Source organism: Carcharodon carcharias, chromosome 10, assembly GCF_017639515.1.
Source record: "Carcharodon carcharias isolate sCarCar2 chromosome 10, sCarCar2.pri, whole genome shotgun sequence".
NCBI lineage: Eukaryota > Metazoa > Chordata > Chondrichthyes > Lamniformes > Lamnidae > Carcharodon > Carcharodon carcharias.
The window spans coordinates 30,039,012-30,061,637 of record NC_054476.1 but is presented as its reverse complement, the minus strand read 5'-3'; the positions used below and the strand labels follow the sequence as shown (position 1 = coordinate 30,061,637).

Genomic DNA, 22,626 nt, shown 5'->3' with positions numbered 1-22,626 from the left:
AGAACTGAGAGCCACATGGATCATCCTAACCTAGTGACCTTGCCTTTTAATATATACAGTAGTATTATACTGCTGTAAAACACACAGCGCACAGTTTTTTAGTGCACTTTATTATAAGCCTGATCTATATTATAAATAACTTCTTTCCACCAATTGTTTAGTGCCTCCAAAGGAAACTCGCTGTGGTGATTGCTGGTGATTTTGAAAAAACAGAAAACTCTCTTTTTAAAAAAAATATTATTACTAAAGTAAGAAGAACAGTGGAATCAAAGGATTTGACACAGAATTTATAGAACAAGTTGAGCAAAATATAAGTGGACAGAAAAACGGCAGGTGAAAATAATCTGAATGTACCTGAACCTTTTTTTTGCTAAGGGACAACTGATCGCCAGCAACTTCAAAAAATCAAAAATTGTGCTTCCAAAATCTCTCTATCGATTCTGCATAGGTAAAGCGCAAGCGCCTCGCCCATGTGCTAGTCACAGCAGAAACCCATTGCTTGCTTTATACTGTGGGTGGGATTTTCTTGTGGCAGGTGGGACTGGGAAATTTGAAGTGCAGACACCAGTGGGAAATTAGGTCGCAGTTTTCCCCTCTGGACTGTCATGGCAGGTCGCGTTTGCTGCTGCGCCATGTCAGGAGCTGCAATTGCATGTCTTTGCACCTCATGAATGCTCATTAAAAACCCAGCTCACTGGAATCACAATTGCACTCCAAATCTAATTGCCCTGTCAGTGAATAAGTAGGCCAGTTTGTTTGACGGCTGGATATAAGTGGTGTGCACCTGGCGAGTTGCACTTTATTCACAACTTTGACGTTTGTACGCCTAGCGTTCACCTGCCTTTCACTGTGTTCCTCTCGTGGCTTCTCCGACTCTGTGCCAAGGCTACTCAGGCAAGTTCAGCGGGAAAGGAAGGCGGGGTGGAAGGCACATGTTCAACGGAGGCATGGGGGCTGACTGAACAGAGGTAAGGGAATGGGGGGAGGTACACATTTGACTTGGGGTGGAGGTGACTGGAGCACAGGAACAGGACAGAAGGGGTGGACAGAGCCACATAAGGGGGGGGTTGGTGAGGGGGGGGCGTGGGTGAGGGGGGGGGGCGTGGGTGAGAGGGGGTGGGGGGGCGGTGAGGGGGGGGCGTGGGTGAGAGGGGGTGGGGGGAGGGGGGGGTGAGGAGATGTGGGGAAGTGTGAGGGGAGGCGGCTGGATAGAAGCAATGGAAGGGGTAGACAGAGACACATGACTGGGAGGGACCTGGCAGGCCCCGGCCTGCTTTCTGGATCCTTCTGTGTGGCAGTGGCACCCTTCTTGGCCTGTGGAGTTGCTGGGGGTCACAGAAAGAGGAGATTTGGATGGGCCAGACACTCCCAGAGTGGAGGGTGGATGACCCTGGGTTGTGCACCTGCTGACCCCCCTCCCTATGGGTGCGAGTGCCCCTGGCTGACTCCTTGAGGAGGAGCAGGGCTGGAGCGTGATCGAGCTGACCCATGCCCCCTTCGTGTTGATACTGTTGGGGGTCATCAATGGCATCAGCGACGGAGTTCAGCCTGTGCAGCAGTGCAAAACCAATGTCCTGGACCAAGGTCTCCATGGCGGCTGCCTTCCTACCAGTGTTGACTTTGATGCGTTGGCATGCCGGCACTATCACCTCAGATTGAAGGCGGACGGACTCCTCCATCATGTCTTGCAATCTGAGGAGTGCAGTGGGCATTCCTTCCTGATGTTCCCTAGCATGTCTTTGCAGCTCCAGCAACTGAGACTTGATCGAGGCCAGAGGCTTGTTCTCTGACTGAGACTCAGCAGATTTCTTGCCTCTATCAGACTTCGGAGTGCCAGAGACCTGGGAAGTCCCTGCTTCAGCCTACTGTGGATCAGACAATGTGATGTGTTCACCAGATTTGTGATCCTGAGGCCACTCTACAGCTAGGTTCCACAAAGGTGTGTGTTCCTGTGCTGTTGGAGGGTGTGGGTGAGCGCCTTGATGGGTCTTTAATGAACGTGCCTTCAGATTCCTCTCCAGAGTTTCTTCGGGGTTTGATTGGAGGCCCTGGGTTTTGGACTCCTTCGGCTGTTTCCCAGATGTGCCTGCCAAAGCAAGGAGAGATAATTAGTGCATGTCGGGGGACTGTAGAACAGGACACATCACTCACAACATGGTTGATGATGTTGCACTGCTGAATCCTCACTTGGTAGAGCACCGCCAACCTCACCATCAGCACAGCGACAGTCCAGATCACCGGCCAGCAGGATGACTCGATTTTCAAACTTTGTGAGGACCTTGATTTCAGGCACTCCTCCACCAGTCTGCGATCTCCCCCTCTTGTTGTGTGCAAGCTTGTCCTGCATGAATATAGATGGGGAAAGTGTGTAAGCAGGATACCTGACAGGCCAGATGATAAGGCTGTCTGGCATGTGGGTGGTGAGTGGTCCCATGGATGGGATGAGGACAATGAAAGTGTGCAAGAGAGAGTGAATGGTGACATCCCTTAAATTGGCAATGAGTGAGGTCCCTATGAATGTGTGAAGGGTTTGTGATTATGAAAGTTGAGAGTGATGGGAAGAGTGACTACCCTGGCAGAAGAGATCATTCATTATTTTGCAGCACTGGGTGGCTGTCCTCTTGCAGGGCATTGGCACTGACCATTGCTACCTCCACCTCCCAAACTGAATTAGTGGTGATGCTGCCCATCCTGCAGCCAGAACAGGTATAGAGGACATCACAGTGAGCCTTCATGGCGTTCAAAGACGCTCGAGTGACACGTCACTAAACCATGGGGATGGGGTGCTGCAATTTTCTTGCTTTTCAGGGTCATGCCTTCCATGCAGCAGTTGTGGGCTGGAAGCACTGAGAAGTGTGTGCGCGGCTGCACTTTAAACGTAGAACCCGGTGTGAGGAAATGATGAGGTGATGATGTGGTAAGTGACTGAGAGTCTGCCTGCCATCAAAACCGCTCCCCAGAATGCATGATTAATGAGGCAGGATCATTTGGTATGAAAAGCTGCCAACGTGGCCGGTGGGAAAAGCTTTCTTTTTTCCACCTACTTCCGCACTTAGTGCAAATCTGGGATGATTCAGGCCTAGGGCTTTAGGCTATGTGTAGATTGGGTTTCAATGATCATTTATTCCTCTCAGGAATGTGAGAAGGTCAGAAGGATCCAACTATAAAGGGGCCACTTCTAAAATGCTCTAAATAATCCTACGTCCTGCACCTGCGAGATTCAGGCTTTGTATAGCTCAGCGATTACAATCATTACATTAGTGCAAGGCTGGGCTATAGTTTTCTTCAAAGGAGGCAGCCTGGCAGTGCCCTGACTGAGGTTGTTGGCGCCTGGTTGTACTCACCTAGATCCAACCACTGCTGTGAATGCACTGCCATACCTGGGGCTTAGGGGGAGGAGGGGTTGTTGGGGGTGGAGGAAGCAACTCAGCTGCCAGTGATCCTTAAGGCTCTGCTACAGCTGCAAGGGAGGATTTGGGGTGGAATATCTGGAATGAGGGCAGCCCAAGGGCTTCACGATCACTGCCTAGCTTGGCAATGGAAGGTGATCATTGCAGGGTTGTGTGTAATCATGTGCCTCAACTAATTTTCCACAAACATAAAAGAAGTGCAGAATGCAGGCAGCAGGCAACACTGCCTTCTCCATGGTTTTCATGCAACTGAGGAGGAGAAGAAAGGCCCGTCGCCTTTAGACAGGGAAAAGGGTAGAGCCTGGCCTTGAGAAAAATGGGCTAGCGGTGCCCCATAAAGACCCAGAAGCTGAGGAGAAGAGACCAATTCCATGGAAGCATTTGGCACAACCCATGATGTACCGAAGACACCTCTCCTATTTGCAGCTGAGCGAGATACAATGCTGAAGATACCTTTGTTCATCAAGAGATGTGGCTCACATCTACCACATTCTTCAGGAGGATCTGATGTTGCAGGGGCTGGGAGGCCATCCAGTGGCTCTAAAGGTGACTGTCGCATTCAACAGTTTTGCTAGTGGCTTGTTTCAGGGCTCCACTGGGGACGTCTGCGCCTCTGCAGAATGTCACAATCCGCTGCTCATAAATGCATATAAGAGGTCACCAACACCCTATTCCGTAAAGTACACAATTATGTTCAGTTCTCCCTGGATGAAGCCAGCCAGGCTGCCAGAGCAGTGGGATTTGCAGTGACCTCCAGCTTCCCACAGGCGTAAGGTGCCATCGATTGCACACATGTGGCATTAAGAGCTCCCTGGCAGGAGCCACCACGATTTATCAATAGAAAAAACTTCCGCTCTGTCAATGTGCAGGTGACCTGTGATCACCAAAAGCAGATTGTGCAGGCCTGTGCGAAGTATCCTGGGACCTCGCATGATTCTTACAACTTTAGTCACTTGCAGGTACCACAGAGCTTTGTGGGCCCTCAACACATTGTGTTAGCTCATTGGTGGTAAAGACTACCCCCGAGAGACAAGGCTAATGACACCTGTTCGGCAGCCACAGAGTGTTTCAGAGGAGAGGTACAATGTGGCACATTCTGCAATATGCTGCTTGATTGAGCAGATCATTGGCACGTTGAAGATGTGGTTCAGATGTCTGGACTGGTCAGGCGGCATTCCAGTACTCTCCCCAGAGGACCTCCTGAATCATCTTGGTTTGATGCGCTCTTCACAACCTGGTGCTTCAAAGGGGGGTATGAGAGACCACATGGAGAGATGGAGGAGCTTCACATATCCTGCAAAGAGGAGGACATCAAAAGAGGGAGCTCAAAGAGGGCGGGTATGTTGCCGGTCCACAGGAATATGCCATAGCACAGGCCAGACACGGAAGACATGCCCATGAGACCTTATAAGGACAAGGTTCCAGGGCGATGAAGATGTCTAGCTCATACAAACCCATTTCACCTGTCCCCTCGATGCAGTGTAGACACTAACACCTTCTTTGCTATCCTCAACATCTCAGTGAAGGGCATCAATCTTAGAATGACTAGTCACAATCTTGTGTAACAATGGTCTCATCCTTGGAAGCCTAGGCAGCCTATAGAGCATGTTGCCATTCTGTTATGGGGTAAGAACTCCTCTAGCGCTGACTGTGAATCAAGTGGACATAGTGCAGCCCTTTCAATGATCATGTCAACATTTCACTGCCTACGCAGTACTCAAGAGGCAGGAACAACACTACAAACATCAGTACACTCATGGCAGTATGCCTGGAGTGTTGCAAGGCCCCTCAAGAAGCACAGTTATCAATCACTGGTTCTCGCTTAACTGTCTGAGGACTGATCTGAATCCGGACTGCGACATCTCTCATGCATGGATAATTTCCTGGCCTCATCCTCATACTGAGTCTCCAGTATGAGATCACTCTTTAGGCTGCTGTGATCTGTCACTGTCAATCATGGATGCGAGCCTGCAAGTAAGGTTACCTCTGTGTACACTGCGAGAGCCTCAGCAGCACCATCATCTGATCATTGACAAGCACTCATGACTTGGCCTTCATTGGAAGCTTCCCAAATTCACATCCAGCATTGCCATGGCATCTGGGAGTGAGGAAGCCCAGCCAATCTCTACACCATTTAAGCATTACCTCGTAATTTTGTTGATAAAGACCATAAGCAGATGTACTGGAGCTTCGCTCTCACCCAGTTGGAGGCTTCCACGTTTTCATTCTAATAGATTAAGATATACACGAGGAAGTCTAGGACATTGATGACACTGAAATGATCAAATAATCATGTTGATTGCCCTTCTGAGAGCTAGAACAGGGATTATGTCAAGGCACGATACCTTCAGGTGCAAACCAGAATCCGCCTATGTCATAGGCCAACATCATGAAGCTACATGCACACCCCTAACCTCCCATAGTCGTGGCAGTCTAGTTATCATTTCAGGAGCCACCATGTGCTAGCTAGATCTGTTACTCTGCATCATGCAGGTGGGGAATGGGAATTATTATAGGAGTAATGTTTAGCTATAAACTCAGTCATGACATCACGCTGCAGGCTGCTATGAACGGCTTAGGTACCTGAACATTACTTAAACTGTTAACCACACGCAAAACTGACAAGCATTACATAGAGGCCATTGAAAAATGCACTGGGTTGGAATGACTCCAATACGGGTTGCCATTAAAACCTATAACATATCTATAGAGAACAGACTTTAATGCAGTAACATCAGAAGAACAAAGCTGCAAAATCTGTACTCATGAGGCCACATTATATGGTCCTTTGATGCAAGTCTTACAAATTAATTAACCAACCACCATGTTGATAGAGCCAACTGGCTTTGCTCGTGTTGCCTCTGCGGACATAGAAGTGACTTACAGAACTGAGTTTAAGTGAAACACTATAGACCTGAGGGACACAATGGGAGATAAGAGGGGTGGGGGGGTGCATCTCTTGCACGTGGATGACCTCTGAGCATTGCATCAGATAGAAGAGCCATTCAGTAGATGAGACTTTCAGAAAAGCAAAATATATTTACAGCTGTGCAAAGTATACACAGTGAGTGAACAACCATGCCGCCATTTTGCTCTCAGTATTTCTTAAGTTTCCTAAACCCACCAATATGTCTAGGTGCATCCCCAGCATCTGCAGCAAAGGTGGAGGCAGCCTGCTGACTACAATGCAGTGTTGTCTGAGTTGACCTTGGCGGCGACCTCTGGAGGGCCCTGGCCTGCTTTGGGTCTCCTCCTTTGGGGTAGGTGCACCCTCCTCGGCCTCAGCATCTGGAGTTGCTAGGGTCACAGCAAGGGGGTAGCTGGACACCTTGAGTTGCTTGCCCCAGGGTGTCTGGCTGATGCTGTTCCTCCCTGGGGATGCCCGAGGGTACCTTCCCTTTCTCCTTGGGGAGAAGGAGGGAAACGCTGGAGGGAGATCGAGGTGTCCCATCCCCCTCTCGCCTAGCCACTCATGGATCCCATTCATGGCGAGAGCGATGATGTGCAGGTCCTAATGCACAACCAGCATAAAGTGCTGGACCAGGGTCTCCATCCCTTCCAATGGTGCCCTTGACATGCTTGCATGCCAGTGTCGTGACATCAGACAGAACATGGACGGACTCCATTCTCATCTGGTGATGGCCTGTGACAACCCTGCCTGTCTTTTGAGCTCCAGTGCTTCTGAGGGCTGATTCCAGAGGCTCGTCATCGGACTCAGGCTCAGGAGGAACCTGGCATCCAGCAGACTTTGGCTGTCACTGCCTCTGCCTGCTGTGCTGTGCTGTGCTCACCAGATGGTGACCCCCCCCCCCCCCCACCCCCCCCAAGCCTGCTCTAGAGCTAGATCCACTGAGGTGTGTGCCTGCAATGGTGGAGGGTGACGGTGAGCGCAGTGATGGGTCTTCATCGAATGTTTCCTTAGTCTCCTCGTCCCAGGTCCTTTGGGGGCTGTGGCTGATGGGATGGCTGGCAGTTTCCTGTAGCATTCCGTATTGAATGCTGTTTCACCCATTGTCATCCTCTGCTACATGTAATAGAAACATACAAAATAGGAGCAGGAGTAGGCCACTCAGCCCTTCGAGCCTGCTCCGCCATTCATTATGATCATGGCTGATTATCCAATTCAATACCCTGCTCCAGCTTTCTCCCCATATCCTTTGATCCCTTTCGTGCCAAGAGCTATATCTAACTCCTTCTTGAAAACATACCATGTTTTGGCCTCAATTACTTTCTGTGGTAGCGAATTCCACAGGCTCACCACTCTCTGGGTGAAGAAATTTCTCCTCATCTCAGTCCTAAATGGTCTACCCCGTATGCTCAGACTGTGACCCCCTGGTTCTGGACTCCCCCACCATCAGGAACATCCTTCCTGCATCTACCCTGTCTAGTCCTGTTAGAATTTTATAGGTTTCTATGAGATCCCCTCTCATTCTTCTGAACTGCAGCGAATATAATCCTAACCGACTCAATCTTTCCTCATATGTCAGTCCTGCCATCCCAGGAATAAGTCTGGTAAACTTTCGCTGCACTCCCTCTATTGCAAGAATATCCTTCCTCCAGATAAGGAGACCGAAACTGCACACACTATTCCAGGTGTGGTCTCACCAAGGCCTTGAATAATTGCAGTAAGATACCCCTGCTTCTGCACTCGAATCTTCTTGCTATGAAGGCCAACATACCATTTGCCTTCTTTACCGCCTGTTGCGCCTGCATGCTTACCTTCAACGACTGGTGTACAAGGACACCCAGGTACACAGTAATCTTTGCAAACGCAGTAAGCAGATGCATCATTATAATTTCTCAAAAATGCAGATATGATTAATGTCAAACACTGTCCAGAATTTTATTTGAACTCTCACAACCTACCTTTTTTTCAAAAAGATTGATTCGATGACTCTGGGCAGAATCAGTTATAGTTAAAGAAGTGAAGCAACAACAAATTAGCAAATATTTTTGTTAAAGATGTGCAAAAAAAGTATGTTGATGAATTGTTAGGCAAATACTGGTCTGTGCTAGCATATAGCTGGAAGTCTCCTTTAAGATCCTCCTATTTCTTTTATATTACATATGCTATTTATGCTTATGGCTGATAATTGCTTAAAGCCAGGCATCGACTGCTTTAAAGCAATTGTCCTTTCACTGAAAGGAATATCTCTAGTGCCAGTCAGCCTAAGGAAAGAGGCGACAGAAGTGGCCTCTAACCTAAAAATGTGTCACACCCTTGTAGCGGCTTTCAGTTGTGATCTATTATTGTTAACTTTGATACCATCAAAAGACCTAAAAGAATGCCATCTGGGGGCTTACATGGTCCTCTGATTTCTAGGTCATTAAACCTTTTTTAAATTCAATTACTAATAGACAATTCAAAAAATGACAAATTGTAGAGCTGTCATTTTCTTTACAGAAGCTGCTGACAGTCATCAAAAATATTGTCAGTGCGTTTTTGTGGAGTTTTTTTTTAAAGATTGACTTCAAGTTGATTGTTAACCTTTTGAACGCAGAAGCAGTGGGGAAAAACATCAGTTTTTAGCTTATTCTGAGGCCCTAAAATAAAAATGTGTTCTATGTGCAGCTTTTTGATCTGCAGTCTAACATTGGCACTATAAATTTCCAGATTTCCCATACGGTAGTCCCCAAAAAAATCTTTGTATTTTTAAATTAACAAAAGACATTTGCTGCTGTAATGAAAGTTAAATGGAGCATACCTAATGAACAGTGGGAAACAATTTATATTCCACAAATGGACTGACCTGATAACTCACAAAGAAGTGGGCTTGTACCATACATTGGGTTAAGTAAATGAGAAGATAAAGATTAGAAATACCTGCAAATTTTAAATGTGAACTTAATCAGACTGATTTTGGTAATATCGCTCTGAAACTTCTTTCCCTCTTCAATTCCACTGTCAACTGCATAAAAAGAGTAAGGAGATGATGTCATCACTTCTAGTATAAATAGTATGTTAAAAGCTGGTGGGATTGGTATGACTCAATTCAGGGAACAAAAGTATTTGTAGAGATAAATTAGAAGTAATTTTATGATATTAATTAAAGTTTTAAGACAGGCATATTACTGACAGGATCGACTTAACAAAGAACAGGGTTCATTGCCTACCAACTAGCTTGGCTAGTACTAAATGCAAAATCTATTCCTTAAACATGTAAGTGGGATCAGCTTTGTTACAAGACCACCTTCTGTTAGCTGTCAGACCTTTTGAATTAGCTTAATTAAGGTGAAACATTTAAAACTCGTGATCTTAAACTGTATGCCGTACAGAAATTAGAATCCCCAAGATGGGGATAGTTTAGCAAGGAATTATGTCATAGTTCTGTATGAAAATACTTAGAATTGTAATGTGTAGCTAATCATCCTGTGACATTTATTTGAATTTTTATCTGTTAATATTTAGCAAATTACTATTTGTGGTTATTTTTTCAGAGGAGGATAGGTATGAAAGCTACTCACGGATGTTGCTGAAGTATTTTGTAGCAGAAGGTATTGTTTGTGGGCATTCTCTTTTCATAGCATCTGCCAGAGATCATCCGGAGGAAATATTACAGGTACTGTTTTTGATGAAGATATTATGGGAATGTATTTTGCTTCAATTATTGTGTGACTATGTTTTGTCTCTTAAGTATTGATCATTACAGTCACTTGATATCCTTGAAAGGATACTAGGGATGTTGCAATAATATTGTTGCAATCTTAAAAGTCATTCCCAAACATCACCTCAGCTGATTTGAATGCAGTTTTCTTTTGGCACATCAAAATAAGTACAGGAAAGATGCTGATAGCCAACATTTTCATTCCTCATTAATGAGTACATTAGGTAAATATAGATGCATTAATTGATAAATTATAAAAGAAATTTATAGACCACAATAATAAAATGGCCGGGTTGGATCTGAAACTGACTTTTGTGATGCATTCTTGCAAAGTACTTTTTAGAGTAGTAAAATAAGACAATAAGAAAGGAAGTAAAGGACTTAATTCCTGGAGTAGGGACGGGTAGGGGAAAGGGTCAGATCTACAGTTCCCTACCATATTGTGATTTTTGGGAATGATTTTTAAGATTGCAACAATAATATTGCAACATCCCTAGTACCTGATTAATTATTCCTCAATCACATTTAGTCACTTGTTTGAAACTTGCAGTCATTTTACATAGTTGTTTAGATTCTATTAATATAAAAATCACACAAATGTACACTTTTCCCTGCAAAATATACTAAGTATAGTGTTCTAAATCCATGAAATTATGAGTGTTCACGGATAATATAGTCCCTAAGTATGCAATTTCTTTTATAATCAAAACGTTCTTTAATAGTATAAAACTTAATGTGATGTTTAAAGATACATGTAGTCCTTCATAAAACCTGTCAACCTTGTAATACTACAGGCCTATCACATAAGTAATGTCCTTGGTCATATATCACATTGACCTGAATTTTTCCATAGTAATGATGGTGAAATTGTCAGTGTTCGCTATCATTAAACTGACAGCAACTTATGGAGTCTGCATAGGCGGACTTAAATACGGAAATTCACAAATTGCTGTCATTGTGTCTGTGTTTCTCCATAGGGCATACTGTTGAAATCTCCATGGTGCAATCAAATAAAAATTACTGAACTGACGAGAGCATATCCTTTTATGCTGTTAGTCTTGCTCTAAAATACCTTGGAAAACATTGCATTTTGTTCAATGAAGTGAAACTAGGTTTTTGACTTACTAAGCAATGTCCCCTCTAATTCCTTTTTGTTGTGCACAGCCTGCTTGTTGCACTGCGCGGTCTCTTTAAGTTTACTGCACAGGCACCTTAAATGGAATGTTGGTTGTGCGTGGTCTCTTGGTTCCCTGCATAGTAGGTTCCAGATTGCTGTGCGTCTGGAACCTACTGAGGGAACATTGGTATTAAGTTCATAATTACTGTTGAAAGACATCCCTGTCTCTAAAACAAAACCAATTTAATGTTTGTGGAATGTCAAATTTCTCCATAATTTAAAAAAAAATTCAATAGATTTTTAATTTTATGATATTTCACTTTCAACATTAATATAATTATACAATGTGTATATCCCAATCTTTATTTAGCTTTCTGTAGAAAAAACTAAAGAGTGAAGGATAATCAGTGCCTTTTACAAAGATAAAACAGAAAATGCTGGAAATACACAGCAGGTCAAGCAGCATCTGGGTGGAGAAACAAAGTTAATGTTTTAGGTTGATGACCCTTTAATCAGAACTGATGAAAGATAAATGTAATTTTTTTGAGTAAGTGGGAGGGGGATGATCTTTAATAGGATGGAAGGCAGGAGAGATTAAATGACGAATTGTTTCATGTACAAAACCCAAAAGAAGTGGTAATAGGTATAGGAAAGAAACAAAAGATGATATGAGGTGTGAATGGCTGCATAGTAGCCTTTCAAATGCAACATTAGGGAATAAAGAAAGAATTAGACAAAAACCAGAAAAAAAATGAAACAAAATGGAAGTAGAGGTTGTTGCCTAAAATTGTTGAACTCAGTGTTGAGTCTGGAAGGTTATAGAGTGCTGGGCAAAAGATGAGGTAATGTTCCTCGAGCTTGCATTGAGTTTCATTGAAACACTGTAGCAGGCCAAAGACAGGTTAGAGTGGGAGCATGATGGAGCCTTGAAATGAGAAGCACCTGAAGGCTGGGGGTCATGCTTGTGGACTAAATGAAGGTGTTCCTCAAAATCGTCACACAGTTTGCATTTGGTCTCCCAATGTAGAGGAGACCATATTGTGAGCTGCGAATACATTCTTTTGCTTGGAAAGGGTGTTTGGGGCCTTGAATGGCGAGAAGGCAGGAGGTAAAAAGGCAGGTGTTGCATCTCCTGCATTTGCATGGAAAGGTGCCATAGGAAAGAGAGGATTGTTGGGTAATGGACCATGGTTTTGCAAAGGAAATGGTGCCTTCAAAATGTTAGGGAAAGTCCAGGACGATGTAGCTAGAAGTGGCAAAAATGGTGGAGGATGATCCGTTAAATACGGAATCCAGTGAGATGGAGAATGAGAACAAGGCGAACTCTGTCATGACTCTGGGAAGGAAGGAAAAGGAAGGGATGGGAGCAGAAGTTCATGAAATAGATTAGACATTGGGGAGGTCCCTGTGAACTACATTGGAGAGAATCCTCGGTTGAGGAAAAAGGAAGAACATAGGTAATGCTAGTATGGAAGGTTGCCAAAAGATGCACTTTAACAAAAAGCTTTTTACCTTAATTTCAGGTGTAAAGTCAAAAGCTTCGCCAACGCATGGGCACCAACATCTCTCTAGATCTTTCCTCCCCTTCCCTCCTTTTCTTCTGACCCCACCTGTTCCTCAAATCACACCCCTTGCCGTGTATTCACGATACCTTCACCTCACTGACTCTCTATGCTTTGTCCTCGGCATAGCTTCATCCCTTACACCAACACATCAATTAATTTCGAGCTCTGCATGATGCTGAACTCTTCTTCAGTCACCTGTACCTCCACATCAATTTCTTTGGCCAGGAGTCTTCCCCCACCTTGGTGGACCCTTTTACCCATCCCCCATATTCTCCCTGGGCCTGGGCCCCTCCCTCTGGCTTCTTAGCCTCTCTAGATCTTTTAATGAGAACTGCTGGTGTGACATTGGGCATCTTAATTTCTCTGCTCCTTTCACTCACTCCAACCTACTTCCTTCTGAATTTGTAACTCTCTGTTCTCTCAAAGTCATAACCTAACATTGTCATCAAATCTGCTGACAAGGGTGGAACTGTTGTTGCATGGTGTACTGACTTTTACCTAGCAGAGGCTCAATGCCAACACTCCGACACTTTCTCCTACATCACCCTGGACCATGACTCCATTACCAAATATCAAGCCATTGCATATAGGACTGTTACTGACCTGACATCCTCTGGAAATCTTGCTCCAAAGCCTCCAAGCTCAAAGGCACCCAGCCCCAAATAGCCCACCTCAACCTCTTTTCCAAAATCCATAAATAAAACTGCCTTGCTTGACACATTTTTTAAAAAAAATATTCATGGGATGTGGGCTTCTCTGGCTGGGCCAACATTTATTGCCCATCCCTAATTGCCCTTGAGAAGATAGTGGTGATAAAAAGTTTGAACCGCTGCAGCCCATGTGGTGTAGGTACACCCATAGTGCTGTTAGGAGGGAGTTCTAGGATTTTGACCCAGGAGCAGTGAAGGAACGGCGATATATTTCCAAATCGGGATGATGAGTGACTTGGAAGGGAACTTCCAGGTGGTGGTGTTCCCATCTATCTGCTGCCTTTGTCTTTCTAGATGGTAGTGGTTGTGGGTTTAGAAGGTGCTGTCTAAGGAGCTTTGGTGAATTCCCGCAGTGCATCTTGTAGATGGTACACACTGCTGCTACTGTGCATCGGTAGTGGAGGTAGTGAATGTTTGTGGACGTGGTGCCAATCAAGCGTGCTGCTTTGTCCTGGACGGTGTCAAGCTTCTTGAGTGTTGTGGGAGCTGCACTCATCCAGGCAAGTGGGGAGTATTCCATCACACTCCTGACTTGTGTATGTAGATGGTGGACAGGCTTTGGGGAGACAGGAGAGAGGTGGGTTACCCATTGCATGATTCCTAGCCTCTGACCTGTCTTGTAGCCACAGTATTTATCTGGGAAAATCAGGTTGGTAGTGGATCCCAAGAAAAGGAATTTGTGGAATGTCTACGAGATTGGTTTTTGGAGCAGCTTGTGGTGGAACCCACTAGGGAACAGGCAATTCTAGATTTAGTGATGTGTAATGAGGCAGATTTGATAAGGGAGCTTAAGGTGAAAGAACCCTTAGGAGGAAGTGACCATAATATGATAGAATTTACCCTGCAATTTGAGAGGAAAAAGCTGGAATCAGATGTAACGGTATTACAGTTGAATAAAGGCAACTACAGGGACATGAGGTAGGAGCTGGCCAGAATTGACTGGGAGATGAGCCTAGCAGGAAAGACAGTGGAACAGCAATGGCAGGAGTTTCTGGGAGTAATTTGGGAGAGACCGCAAAAATTCATCCCTAGGAAGAAGAAGCATACTAAAGGGAGGATGAGGCAACTATGGCTGACAAGGGAAGTCAGGGACAGCATTAAAGCTAAAGAGAAAGCATACAATGCGGCGAAGAGCAGTGGGAAGCCTACAAAGCCCAACAGAAGACAACTAAAAAAGAAATAAGGAGGGAGAAGATTAAATATGAGGGTAAACTAGCCAGTAATATAAAAGAAGATTGCAAGCGATTTTTTTGATATATAAAGGGTAAGAGAGAGGCAAAAGTGAACATTGGGCCACTGGAAAATGACGCTGGAGAAGTAGTAGTGGGGAACAAAGAAATGGCAGAGGAACTGAATAGGTACTTTGCGTCAGTCTTCACAGTGGAAGACACGAGTGACATCCCCAAAGTTCAAGAGAGTCAGGGGGGGGGTGGTGGCAGAGGTGAGTATGGTGGCCATTACCAAGGAGAAGGTGCTAGGAAAACTGAAAGGTCTGAAGGTGGATAAATCACCTGGACCAGATGGATTACACTCCAGAGTTCTGAAGGAGATGGATGAAGAGATAGTGGAGGCGTTAGTGGTGATCTTTCAGGAATCCCTGGAGTCAGGGAGGGTCCCAGAGGGCTGGAAAATCGCTAATATAACCCCCTGTTTAAGAAGGGAGTGAGGCAAAAGACGGAAAATTACGGGCCGATTAGCCTGACCTCGGTCATTGGTAAGATTTTAAAGTCCATTATTAAGGATGAGATTTCAGAATACTTGGAAGTGCATGGTAAAATCGGGCAAAGTCAGCATGGTTTCATCAAGGGGAGGTCATGCCTGACAAATCTGTTAGAATTCTTTGAGGAGGTAACGAGTAGGTTAGACAAAGGGGAGCCAATGGATGTTATCTACTTGGACTTCCAGAAGGCCTTTGATAAGGTGCCGCACAGGAGGCTGCTCAATAAGATAAGAGCCATGGTGTTAGAGGCAAGGTACTAGCATGGATAGAAGATTGGCCGTCTGGCAGGAGGTAGAGAGTGGGGTTAAGGGAGTCCTTCTCAGGATGGCAGCCGGTGACTAGTGGAGTTCCGCAGAGGTCAGTGTTGGGACCACAACTTTTCACTTTATACATTAATGATCTAGATGAAGGAACTGAGGGCATCCTGGCTAAGTTTGCAGATGATACAAAGATAGGTGGAGGGACAGTTAGTATTGAGGAGGCGGGGAGCCTGCAGAAGTATTTGGACAGGTTAGGAAAATGGGCAAAGAAGTGGCAGATGGAATACAACGTGGGGAAGTGTGAGGTCATGCACTTTGGTAGGAAGAATACAGGCATGGACTATTTCTAAGTGGGGAGAGAATTCAGAAATCTGGAGTGCAAAGGGACTTGGGAGTCCTAGTCCAGGATTCTCTTAAGGTTAACTTGCAGGTTGACGCGGTAGTTAGGAAGGCAAATGCAATGTTGGTAGTTATTTCAAGAGGACTAGAATATAAAAGCAGGGATGTGCTGCTGAAGCTTTATAAGGCTCTGGTCAGACCACATTTAGAATATTGTGAGCAATTTTGGGCCCCGTATCTCAGGAAGGATGTGCTGGCCCTGGAGAGGATCCAGAAGAGATTCATGAGAATGATCCCAGGAATGAAAAGCTTAACATATGAGGAACGTTTGAGGACTCTGGGTCTATACTTGATGGAGTTTAGAAGGATGAGGGGGGATCTGACTGAAACTTACAGAATACTGAAAGGCTTGGATAGAGTGGACATGGGGAAGATGTTTCCATTAGTAGGAGCGACTAGGACCCGAGGGCACAGCCTCAGAGTAAAGGGAAGACCTTTTAGAACAGAGATGAGGAGAAACTTCTTTAGCCAGAGAGTGGTGAATCAATGGAATTCATTGCCACAGAAGGCTGTGGAGGCCAGGTCATTGAGTGTATTTAAGACCGAGATAGATAGATTCTTGATTGGTAAGGGGATCAAAGGTTGCGGGGAGAATGCTGGAGAATGGGGCTGAGAAACTTATCAGCCATGATTGAATGGCGGAGCAGATTCGATGGGCAGAATGGCCTAATTTCTGCTCCTATGTCTTACGGCTACTCCAGTTCCGTTTCTGGTCAATGGTAACCCCCAGGATGTTGATAGTAGAGGACTTAGTGATGGTAATGCCATTGAACATCAGCGGGTGATGGTTGGATTCACTCTGGTTGGATATGATCATTGCCTGACACTTGTGTGGCACTAATGTTACTTGCCACCTAACAGCCCAAGCCTGGATATTGCCCAGGCCTTCCTGCATTTGGACATGGACTGCTTCAGTATCTATGGGGTCTCAAACAGTGCTGAACATCATGCAATCATCAGTGAACATCCCCACTTCTGAGCTGAAGATGGTTGGGCTGTGGACACTAGCCTGAAGGATTCCCTTCGCTGATGTCCTGGAGCTGAGATGACTGACCTCCAACAACCACAACCATCTCCCTTTGTGCTGTGTATGATTCAAACCAGCAGAGAGTTTTCCCCCTGGTTCCCATTGACTTCAGTTTTTCTAGGGCTCCTTGATGCCACACCCTGTCAGATGCGGCTTTGGTGTCAAGGACGGTCAGTCTTACCTCACCTCGGGAGTTCAGCTCTTTTGCTTATGTTTGAACCAAGGCTGTCGTGAGGTCAGGAAATGAGTGGCCCTAACGAAACCCAAACTGGGCGTCAGCGAGCGGGTAATTGCTAAGCAAGTGCCACTTGATAGCACTGTTGATGACCCCTTCCATTATTTTATTGATGATGGAGAGTAGACTGATGGGGCGTTAATTGGCCAGGTTGGATTTCTCCTGCTTTTTGTGTACAGGGCATACCTGGACAATTTTCCTCATAGCCGGGTAGATGCCATTGTTGTACCTGTACTGGAACAGACTAAGGGTGCGGCAAGTTCTGGGGCACAAGTCTTCAGTACTATTGCTAGAATATTGTCAGGGCCCATAGCCTTTGCAGTATCCTGTGCCTTCAGCCATTTCTTGATATCATGTGGAGTGAATCGAATTGGCTGAAGGCTGGCATTTGTGATGTTGGCATCTGTGATGCTGGCGACCTCCGGAGGAGGCCAAGATGGATCATCCACTTGGCACTTCTGGCTGAAGATTGTAGCAAATGCTTCGGCCTTATCTTTTGCACTGATGTGTTGGGCTTCTCCATCATTGAGGATGGGGATATTTATGGAGCCTTCTCCTCCAGTGAGTTGTTTAATTGTCCACCACCATTCACGACAGGATGTGGCAGGACTGCAGATCTGATCCATTGGTTGTGAGATTGCTGAGCTCTGTCTATCACTTGCTGCTTATGCTGTTTGGCATGCAAGTAGTCCTGTGTTATAGCCTCACCAGGTTGATACCTCATTTTTAGGTATGCCTGGTGATCCTTCTGGCATGCCCTCCTGCACTCTTCATTGACCCCTGGCTTGATGGCAATGGTAGAGTGGGGGGTATGCTGGGCCATGAGATTACAGATTGTGTTCAGTTCTGCTGCTGCCGATGGCCCACAGCGCCTCATGGATGCCCAGTCTTGAGTTGCCAGATTTATTCGGAATCTATCCCTTTTAAGCATGGTGGTAGTGCGAATACCCTCCATCGTGTTAAAGCGGGACTTCATCTCAACAATGACTCTGCGGTGGTCACTCTTACTGTCATGGACAGATGCATCTGGGGTAGGCAGGTTGGTGAGGATGAGGTCAAGAATGGTTTTTCCTCTTGTTGGTTCCCTCACCATCTGCCGCAGACCCAGTCTAGCAGCTATCTCATTTAGGGCTCGGCCAGCTCGGACAGTAGTGGTGCTATCGAGCCATTCTTGGTAAAGGACATTGAAGTCTCCCACCTAGAGTACATCCTGCGCCCTTGCCACCCTCAGTGCTTCCTCTAAGTGGTGTTCAACATGGAGGAGCACTGATTCATCAACTGAGGAAGGGTGGTATGTGGTACTCAGCAGGAGGTTTCCTTGCCCATGTTTGACCTGATGCCATGAGACTTCATGGGTTCCGGAATTGATGTTGAGAACTCCCAGGGCAACTCCCTCCCGACCGTATACCACTGTGCCGCCACTTCTGCTGGGCCTGTACTGCCGATGGGGCAGGGCATACCCAGGGATGGTAATGGTGGTGTCTGGGACATTATCTGTAAGGTATAATATGTCAGGCTGTGTTTGACTAGCCTGTGAGACAGGTCTCCCAATTTTGGCACTAACCCCCAGATATTAGTACGGAGGACTTTGCAGGGTTGATGGGGCTGATATTGCCAATATAATTTCTGGTTCCTAGGTTGATGCCATGTGGTCTGTCCGGTTTCATTCTATTTAGTGACTTTGTCGCAGTTTGTTACAACTGAGTGGCTTGATAGGCCATTTCAGAGTCAACCACATTGCTGTGGGTCTGGTATCACGTGTATGCCAGACTAGGTAAGGATGACAGATTTCCTTCCCTAAAGGCATTAGTTTTTACAACAATTGACAATGGTTTATGGTGATCATCTGACTTTTAATTCCAGATTTTTTTATTGAATTCAAATTCCGCTATCTGCTGTGGCGGGATTTGAATGTGTGTTCCCAGGTTTACCCTGGGTGAACTGGCATTACCCTGGGCCTCTGGATTACCAGTCCAATGACATTGCCACTTGCCATTGCCTCTCCTTCAGTCTGTTCTTGCCCCACTGAACTTATTTCTTCCTATCTCAACTGCATTTTTCCTCCCCTTGAACAGCCTCTTCCTATTTAAATCCTGGACTCTTTCTGGCCTTTACTGTTTCCTCTTCACCATGAACAACGTCCTACACTACTATCCCCCACCAGGGCGTCTTGAGAGCTCTCTGCTTATTCCTTGAGCGGAGGCCTAAACAGATGCCATCTACCACCATCTTCCTCCATCTGGCTGAACTTGTTCTCACATTGAGCGACTTCTCCTTCAACTCCACTCGCTTCCTTCTAGGTTCTAGCTATGCCTGCTTTTGTAGGATATGTGGAACGTTCCTTGATCCAGTCCCACTTGCACCCCTTCCCTCATTTTTTTTCCAGTACATTGATGACTACATCAGTACTCCTCCCTACTCTCACTTTGAACTGTAAAATTTCATTCACTTTGTTTCCAATTTCCACCCCTCTCTCACTGACTCTTTCCTTCTCTTCTTGGACTTCTCTGTCTCCATTTTTGAGGATAGGCTAATATCAACTAATTTTCACCATAAACCCACGGACCCCCATAGCTACCTTGACTGCACTTACTCACACGCTGCTTCCTATAAGAACTCTATTCCATTCTCCCAGTTTTTCTGTCATATCTGTCAGACAATGCAATCTTCCATTCTAGCATATCCAATATTTTTTCCTTTTTCTTCACCAAAGATTCCAAAGGGATCCTTTGCTCCGCAAAACCCTGGTCCACTCCTCAGCCAACTCCAAATCGCCCGCCTCCCCCCCAACCCACCTCCATTTCTTGCATCACCTTTCCATACTAGTGCAGGAGATGCAACACCTGTCATTTTATCTACTCCCTTTTCACCATCTGTGGCCCCAATCACTCATTCCAAGTGAAGGTGTGATTTACTTCTTTCAATTTAGCATACTGTACTCACTGCTTACGATATGGTCTGCTTTACTTTGGGGAAACCAAAACCAGACTAGGTGGCCGCTTTGTGGAACACCTCGGTTCAGTCCACAAGAATGACCCTGAGCTTTCTGCCACTTGTCATTTCAATGCTGCACCTTGCTTCCACTCTGAGCTCTCTGTCCTTGGCCATAGAGTGTTCCAATGAAGTTCAGTGCTAGCTTGAGGAACAGCAACTCTTTTGGCTAAACACCATATAACCTTCCAGACTCAACATTGAGTTCAGCAATTTTAGACCATAACCTCTACCTCTGTTTTATTTCATTTTTTTTTGCTGGTTCAGCTTTGTCTCATTTTTTTTCTTTATTCCTACATGTTGCATTCGGACAGCTGCTATGTGGCCATTCACACCTCACCTGGACGTCTTTTGTTTCTTTACTATACCTTTGGCTTTTGTACCATGAAATCTTTTGTTACCTAATCTTTCCTGTACTCCACCCTATTTGCATTGGCTATTGTTATTGGCTACTTACCCTGTTTGAAGACATCACTGTTGCTGAACGCCAGAGGAGACTTTCTTCTATCACTTGGCACCAGATTCAAACAAAAGGCAGGAAAGGAAAACTCTATGCTTTGCAGATCACTAGATCTTTGTGAGCAACTTTCATCAAGATCAGCACCCAGTGTTGTCACTTTCCCACTAACTGAAATCAGGCCATTATCTCAAATCCACAGCTTCCAAGCCTACCCCGTATAGAATTACCAAAAACATATAATTTATATTTCTTTTAGAATCCATCAATGAAAAATTGGTGCAGGTGTTCCTTGTTATTTCCCACAGTAGTTCGGAAAGGTAGACTTAGATTCAACTTCAGGACTTCCTAAAATGCTTTACAACAAATAAGAACAATCACTGTTATTTTGCAGGGATTAGCCTTTTTGATTACAAGTTTCAATTTTAAAATGAATGATTAAAACTTATAATGGAAAAATTTGATAGCCGTGATGCAAAGGTTTTTATTTTATTATAGGTAGGTATTACTTTGGAAGGGCAGATTAGGACGACTTCAACAAGATTGTGGTCCAAGTCGACTGGTAATTCAAAAGCCTTCCACACATTTATTACTCAAAAGCTAAAAGTGATGGCTTTGAGGATGAAAGTGCTTTTCTCAGTAGTGCTGCTTATGAAGTATGGATTACCTTAACTGATGAGCCAATGATCGAAGCTTAGCTGCTACACAATCTAAGTCTTTTTTTATTGTAAATAGAATAGAGTGCTATGTGATGTCTTTACTTGGCTTAATGTGTGAGCAATTAAGCTAGCTTAGAAGGGTGTGAGGTTAAGCCTCATTAACTGTGGGATGGGGGTACCTTGGGCTTTATTATACTCTGGAGAATTCAGCTTGTAAGTAGGGTCAGATTGTAACAATGGCTGTGATTTCCTTCTGTCAAAACAAAATGATGTAAGCAGGTTACTGTATGAATTTAGATTCTAGTAAGGTAATTGCAAAATTAGGTCTGCAGCTATATTACATTGTTGGTCTAAGGCCATCAGCTAGAACGTGCAAATCTAAGTTGGAGATATACTTTGCCAGCAGTAAGTTTTGGAGTTTCAGCCAACTGTCTGAACATTTCCTAAGTCCAGTTTCACATTGCAGTTGTACTTCACATGGTGCCATGTCCAAATAATGTGACACAGCTGTAAATGAGGTCTTCTATTGATTGGTTTTGGTATGTTCCAGAGTCAGATTGGGATCCGATTCTGGAGTTATGAAATCACTTTCATATAAGTGCAACACCAGAACCCCCTTTGCACTACTGTGAAAATGCCTGTGTAACTACACTCTAAGGCAGCTACTTAAATATCTCTAGTTTTTTTCCTGAGGTTTCCTCAGACTTTTGCTGAGTAACTTATTTTGACAAAATAAAAAATAAACCAAAGTAATATTTTATTATTAATATCCTGAAAATGCTTTTTATTAGTTACGCTACTTGAAGCATAGTAACATTTATATAGTACAGAACTTGAATATTGCTCAAAAAAGAGACTTGCTATTGAAACTTTTCATCTTGCACTCATCAGGACAGCTTGCAAGATAAACCAAAAGTAAAGGGATCAAAAACTTATCCCGCATGAGAGAGTGCTGACTGGCTGGCCGGCAAATGGACTCCAATTGGTAGAGGCGCTGCCGTAGAGAACGCAGCAGAGAATAATCAACTGCCACACCCTTGTTCAAATTCATACCAGGTATGTTGGCTCTGATAGACCAAGGCATTGCAATAGGAAATGAACCGGGGAATGGCTGTCCCCCAAGCCTTTGTTTAGTTGGAAAAGGTGCAATTCTCCTTCTGTCTGCAAAGAACAGGGCCTTGTGAGTGAACATATGTCGCTTCTAGCATGTATAAGTGAGCCACACTGTGGGCATAACTGAATCTTGAGTTTGTTTTCAGTATAACCCTTAACACAATCAAGATTGTTTAGCAAGTGCTGTCCACTTGCAGAATCACATCTAATGTCGGACACTGTTTTGAGTTTAGCAAGCATGGGCTGGTCGGTTACAGTCAATACTTTGCCTGTTGTGAACAGCCGAAGGGACGTGCTGTGTCATACGATTCACCAGTCATTAGGACATACGGCCTATGTACCTGGCATCACACTGGCA

General features: G+C 44.9%; 1 protein-coding gene and 1 pseudogene across 5 annotated transcripts in view; one reads left to right on the top strand and one right to left on the bottom strand.

Moving 5' to 3' along the window:
- elp4 (elongator acetyltransferase complex subunit 4) overlaps window positions 1-22,626 on the top strand; it is a 338,294-nt gene that overhangs the window by 95,691 nt on the left and 219,977 nt on the right. For all 5 annotated transcript variants that reach the window (XR_005944287.1, XM_041198285.1, XM_041198287.1 and 2 more), the window contains exon 3: window positions 9,849-9,970. Coding sequence is in view for 4 of the 5 variants with exons in the window: in XM_041198285.1 (XP_041054219.1) it covers window positions 9,849-9,970 (122 nt within the window). In the remaining variant the exon portion in view is untranslated. The remainder of the gene's footprint in view (window positions 1-9,848; window positions 9,971-22,626) is intronic.
- LOC121283711 lies at window positions 347-499 on the bottom strand (annotated as a pseudogene).